General features: G+C 38.4%; 2 protein-coding genes across 2 annotated transcripts; both read left to right on the forward strand.

Annotated features, from left to right (window-relative positions):
- Positions 1-670: 670 nt before the first annotated feature.
- On the forward strand, positions 671-1,674 carry LOC136245332 (ATP-dependent DNA helicase RecQ-like). The gene is made up of 3 exons (XM_066036812.1): positions 671-854; positions 1,002-1,217; positions 1,274-1,674. The coding sequence occupies exons 1-3, from the start codon at positions 671-673 to the stop codon at positions 1,672-1,674; spliced, it is 801 nt and encodes a 266-aa protein (XP_065892884.1).
- Positions 1,675-1,780: 106 nt separating this feature from the next.
- On the forward strand, positions 1,781-2,110 carry LOC136245333 (uncharacterized). The gene has a single exon (XM_066036813.1). It carries the CDS (start codon positions 1,781-1,783, stop codon positions 2,108-2,110), a length of 330 nt encoding a protein of 109 aa, XP_065892885.1.
- The last annotated feature ends 4,338 nt before the right edge of the window (positions 2,111-6,448 follow it).

The following is a 6,448-nucleotide window of genomic DNA, read 5'->3' on the forward strand; positions in this document are numbered from 1 at the left end:
GCCAAAATCATTGAAGATCATTGCACTGAAAATTTCATCTCTGCCAGCCAGATGGTTAGAAAGGTCGCAGCTCTTTCAAACTTGGTATGTAGAATACTTATACATCCAACTTCATTACCATCTTATGTGATAGGGTTGGCTTCTCTTCTCTTGGCTGGTAGAGCATCTCGAACGAAACTTTTTCTCGACCCATCCGCAGAAAATCAGCCTCCGTGGAAAACACAGGCAAAATTTTACTCACTTCTAAACATAGTTTGGTAGGCCAACAACGCTTGATATCACACTCAGAATCTGGGAGCTCTGGACGTCTTCTTTGGGGTGGACGGAATAAAGATCAATCACGTGAGATATTAAAATCCGCGTGTTGCTCCAACAAGGGAACTCAGTTCCAAACCAAGGGTAGTAATAGTGATGAGGCACTAAGGGTAACATACTACGATAGTCAGGGATTTGTTTCTTGCAACTTCATTTTTCGCATTGCGGAACTAGTCTTGCGTGGCCAGACTGCTTTTTCTCCATTACGGCGCTTATCGATTAGAGATTATAAGTGCCTACTGCGAAAAAGGGTCTGGGCCAAGTCTTAAGCCCCACTCGTTTTGTCACATATGAAAGTGTCGATTTTATAGCCGTTTGGTTCTATCAGTTAAATGCGCACCGTGCTTTCGGAAGGATGGATTTCAATGCTGCTGTTGCTGAGGTTTGTCGGCGTATGGAATTGAGACCATTGAAACCTAAGCAGATAGAAGCCTTAAGCACGTTTCTCTCAGGAAGGGACACTTTTGTAGCTTTACCTACGGGATATGGCAAATCTATTAGTTTTGCTGTGCTACCATTGCTGTTTGACATATTGTTGGGTAAGGCAGATAAGAATGTAGCTTGATAATTTATCAAAAGTAGACTACATTCAGGTTTCTTTGTTTATGCACACCTGTTTTTGAACTTTCTAGGCATATCTGGAAGCACTGTGATTGTACTCACTGCTTTGATATCATTAATGATAGATCAGCGTGATAAGTTTACTAAGAAGGGAATACAAGCAGAGTTTGTTGGCCAGGAACAGGAGGATACAGCAGCAATATCTGCTGTTGTGAATGGAGACATTCAGTTGGTGTATGTTAGCCCCGAGAATCTTCTGTGCAACTCCAAGTTCCGTAACATGCTATTGTCAGATAAATATAAGAAAAATTTACGTGCCCTGGTGATTGATGAAGCTCACTGTATAAAGTTATGGTAGGTATATAAAATTTAAAAGTATTTTATATTTCTCTTTTAGGGGAAAAGAAGTTCCGCAAAGCGTTTGCAGAGATAGGTAGCATCCGCAGTCTGATCCCAAGCTCAGTAAAAATTTTAGCTTTGACTGCTACGGCTACAAAGGATACTTTGGACTGTGTGTCTCGTAGCCTTTCTTTGGAGAATCCTGCAATAATTGGATTGCCACCAAATTGGCCAAACATAAGATACACGGTGGAAAACCACACAGGAATAGTGGAGTTTTCCTGGAAGATTACTACTGAATTAATTTTGAAGTGGAGTAACATGCCTAAAACAGTTGTGTTTTGTCGGACCTTGCAGAACTGTGCTACAATTTTTAGAATTGTCAGGAAAAGGATGGGCAAAAACATTACTGATCCACCTGGTGCTCTCCGACGGAATTGTGGATTTCCACTTGGCTGACATGTTCACTGCAGCATCATCACAAGAGATGAGAGAAGCTTTATTGAAAGAATTCTGCTAGAGTGGCAGTAGACTTCGATTGCTAATTGCTACCACAGCATTTGGCATGGGTGTTGATTGTCCAGACATCACAAGAGTGATTAACTGGGGGTGCCCAAATATACTAAAGGAACTTGTCCAAGAAACTGGAAGAGGTGGAAGAGATGGGCGTACAGTGGAAGCAATTTTATATCCAACAACATTAGGGAGGAAAGTAACCCCTGAAATGAAGCAGTACAAAGTAAACACTCGTATATGCAGAAGGAGAAAGTTGTTTGAAAGTTTCTTGTTCAATAATGAGAAGGAAGATGTAGCAGGGATAGTAAAAGCATGCCAGTGTTGTGATTTGTGTGCAAGACTATGTTCTTGTGAGGATTGTGAAAGTTCTAGCGATTGACATAATTCTTGTGATTGACAATTAACTTTAGTATAATTATAAATGTAATTCTTGCAAATGACATTAAAATTTAATATAATTGATTATTTTATCCTTACACCATTTACATATATCTTTCCAATTAATTGATTGTAGTAGTGGTTTGTAATCTTGATATGCTTTGTGTTGTCTTCCATTTGTAACCTCAAAGGCTTTCTCCTCGCTTAGCTGTTGTAGAATCATGTCCAGATCTTTCTTGATCGATGGGACTGTGTGAAAATCTTTGTTTTCAATGTTCTGTGCACTATTATTCAGGTCGTCTTTAAGAAACTGGAGTCTTACAGTGTCTACGACAGCCAAAGCCTTGGATGCACGAAGTACTGTTCCTGGCGACACATTGAAACCTAATCTTTGAATCATTATTTTTAATTTCCTATTAAGGTGCTCCATGTGTAGATCAACAGGGATGTTTTTCCTAACACGGCCACTTGTGTTAACAGTTCGGTTCCATGTAATGTCATGCACCTCTCTTGGTGATAAAAGCAATGTTTGTGTTAAAAACAGAAACCCTTCATTACAATAATTGTAGTGCTTTTCTTGTCTAAATATAGGAATCAAGAACTTCCAGTACAACACAATTCGTTTGGCATCTGCCTTCGCGTACAGCATCTCGAAACCCATACCAAAACAGGCCCATTGTCAGAATGTCCACAGCATATGAGTATACTGAATCATTGGATTCTGGCGTACTTTCTTCTTGAGCACAATCTCCTGTGTTTACTTCTGTTTCTTGAGTTGGATTTTCAGAGTTTAATTCCGAAAGTATTTTTGGTATGTCAGGCACCGACATCATTGTAAATCTGGTAACAAGCATTTTTGCTAAATCAGTGCATCCTTGTACATTGGGAAGTGTTTCTTGTAACAACTTAGCAGCTGTGAGGACATGGGCTGTTACGACGAGTTCCAAAAAATCTTCTGTTGCCTTCATATTTTTTTTGGTTCCTTTCCAAAGGAGGTGCGGTTAACCAACTGCTTCAGTTGAAACAGAGTGCCTTTGTCTGCACTTGAACTTGTATTGTAAAATCTGTTTACAATGGTCTACAGCAAAATTCATTAAAAATACATGTGTACAATATACTGTAGTCACATACCGTAACTAAGCACAATCTTGTATGCCAATCTGATATTACTCCTGTAAAGCCATTCAGCTGCTTTGTTTCAACAATATCAGAGGATCGTAGTGTTACAGCACCTCGGATGCGGGCTACTGTTAATTTATCTCCATAAATTACCCATGGAATCTTGTAAATTTCACCAACATCAAACAAACACTTTTCAGGGATATAGGCACCAAGTCCATCCAATATTTCTGCCATTTCTTTTATATTAGCCTCATTTTTCGTCTGAATACCTAAAGGTACCTAAAAGATTAAAAGTAGTGCAATACTGAAACATGGATGTATCATACACACTTACAACAACAGATTGAGTTGACATTTCTTCAGCATAGATGGATGGAATATGGCAAACCACAGATTTCTTCTCATTGCTAAACTCAGACATGTTTCTAACAAGTACTCTAAAATATACACAAATTATAATTAATCAGCAATGTATTATACATTGTACCTTGATACAAAGATCACCTTGGCCTGTGGCAGGTAATGAATAGAATTAAAGGGGATTACATGATATGAACAACCATACCATCTGCTTCAATACTGTCCCTTATCTTGGACTATTTCAGTCACAGCAAAAAGCCCTCCTTCATCATGCTTATCACAAGTAAATGCATCCTCTTCATCTTCATCTGATACTATAGAAACTTCTCCAACACTATACACACTGTCACAGGTGCTACAAGTATCATCAGTGTCACCATTATCATCAAAAATACCATCTTCTGGAACACCAATAAGGTCTTTCAAACTGATTTGAGGTGATACCATGAAGAAACGAGGGCATCCTGAAAGGAGATAACATTATACCAAAGTTTTGTTAAGCAATAATACGTACTTCTCTCAGATCTTTTAGCCCATTTCAAAACATCTGCATCATACCTATCTATCAAACTGTCCACAATATTGTTAGTGGTTGATGGTGCCATACATACCATGAAAGGTTGCAGGTACGTATATACCTAAACAATCTTAAAATAAAATAAATCTATTCAGTTGATTCTAACCTCTCTGTTTGTCCCAGTTGCATACAATAAAAAGGAAATAGCACGTTGAATTAATGACATCTGCATACACTTCTTCTTTAAAGTCATTGATGTCAAGAAACAAATGAACTTTTTCCTGCTTTAGGAAACAGTTCCCGGAAAAGCTTGACTAATGTTGGGACATTCTGATTAAGTTCATGCCATATTCTAGTCCAGCAGAATGTTTTCAATGTTTGATGGTTACCTCTTAGAATAGAGTTGTGATTCAAACAACAAATAGCATTAACTTCTTTTCTGATTTGGCTGACGAGCCTCTGCAGTAGGTATGTCGGTGTCCGTGGAAGATGAGTAAAGGTCGACGCTGCTGCTTTATAACTGCGCCTTGATAAAGAGCGTACAACTGGTTGTCTTTTTGGTGTGATCACAGTTCGTTTCATCTTCTTGGTCTTTTTATCACGAGCTAATACCTATATTAGTAGAGCTGCTAAGCACTTTTTTTGTGCACTTTGTGATAAAAGTATGAAACTTGGTACATAGTTTGCATGTACCATAAAGGTCACTTTAAGATCGGGAGCCACCTCAGATTTGACCTTTTGTGACCTCTAGAGGTCAATTAAGTATTAAAAATGCCTAATTTCTACCTTTTGACCATTTCTACAATCATGAATAAAATATAAAGTGTTGGGTATCAAATGAAAGCTGAATATTCAAGGAGTAAAATGAGACTGGAATTATGTCTGTACCATGTTCTATTACAAAGATATACATCTTTAAAGTTTTATGCATGCCCGTGTATCTTAACTCAATGTGCATATCTAGGCAAACTGGCTTGAAAGGAGTGGATGGAACAGTGCTCTAGTACAGGCAGACATTACAAGTGCAGATACAGCAGATTCCTTCATTGAAGTAAGCCATGTGACCAAGACTAGGCATACACACCAAGTCACAGCTGCATGTATCCATGCGCTCTTGAAACAAGCATATGACGAATACACATCTGAGTCAGGGATTAATTTGCCTCTTGTCTGCTTCTTTTTGGGAACAGGGAACCACATTATCTAGATCAGCATCAGCTAGTGAGCATAATACATTGGTTCTGTCAGTTGCATATATAGTCTTACCATCTACAATTGGGATCTTTATTGCCTGGTGAGAAAGAAACCTGAAAAGTTCAGTTTTATTTTCATCCAAGTGTAAGAAATCTTTCCATTTAGGTGGAAGGACTGTAGTAGAAGCAACTCTTCTTCGTATGCCTCTTCCTCTCTTCTCCCTCGTTGTTGCTTTCAAACTATTTTCCATATACACATCCCAAACAATGTCAACTCTATTGGCATTCTGTAACTGAGACAATATATATGAACCAAACACTGTGTCTGCATAATATTGAAAAGTTCTTGACGTTCCAGTATGAAGCATGTGAACAACAGCACCATCAAGAGTTATGGCATCAACGTTAGATGTATGTAACAATTGCTTTTCACACAGTTCAAGACAATGGAGGAGATCTGACTTTGCACTAGGTCTAATTTTTCCTCCCAATGACAATGATGGTGGAGTGGCCTGATTTTCATGGGCAAAGAATGTATCCAAATCCCCATCTCTGATTTGACAAGATATATATAGTGTAGAAAAAAGACTACAGTCATTCTTTAGTGCTGTGATTTGATTCTGCTGTCTTGTAGGATGATGTTTGACTGTTGGTTTGCTGAATAAAGACAACTTATTTTTGATGATTGGCTCTGTAATGGGGTTTTCACATTTCTCAATTTGTTCTTCAATAAACCTTCCATAGTGATCCTCACGTATATTCTTCCATGCACCTGAGAGGACTGTAGACACTGACATAGTAATACTAGCGATTTCTATGTTCAATGAGATAAACCTTGAGGAGTTGTGGCTGGCCTTTGGAACTGGATCTAATTTTAGGTATATACCTATCCGTGAAGTAGTTATTAACATGGATCCTAGAATTTGTGCTACTCTCCCAATCTTTCATGCATTTACAGGATGCGATACCGTCTCATCATTTTGTGGTAGGGGCAAGAAGACAGCTTGGAATACATGGAAAGTTTATCCTGAAGTCATCAAGGCTTTTGAAGAGTTTCCATTGATGCAAACTGAGATCAGTGATGTGGCAATGGAAACATTGGAACAATTTGTTGTGCTGCTATATGATTGTACAAGTGATATCATGA

Source organism: Dysidea avara, chromosome 15, assembly GCF_963678975.1.
Source record: "Dysidea avara chromosome 15, odDysAvar1.4, whole genome shotgun sequence".
Taxonomy (NCBI): domain Eukaryota; kingdom Metazoa; phylum Porifera; class Demospongiae; order Dictyoceratida; family Dysideidae; genus Dysidea; species Dysidea avara.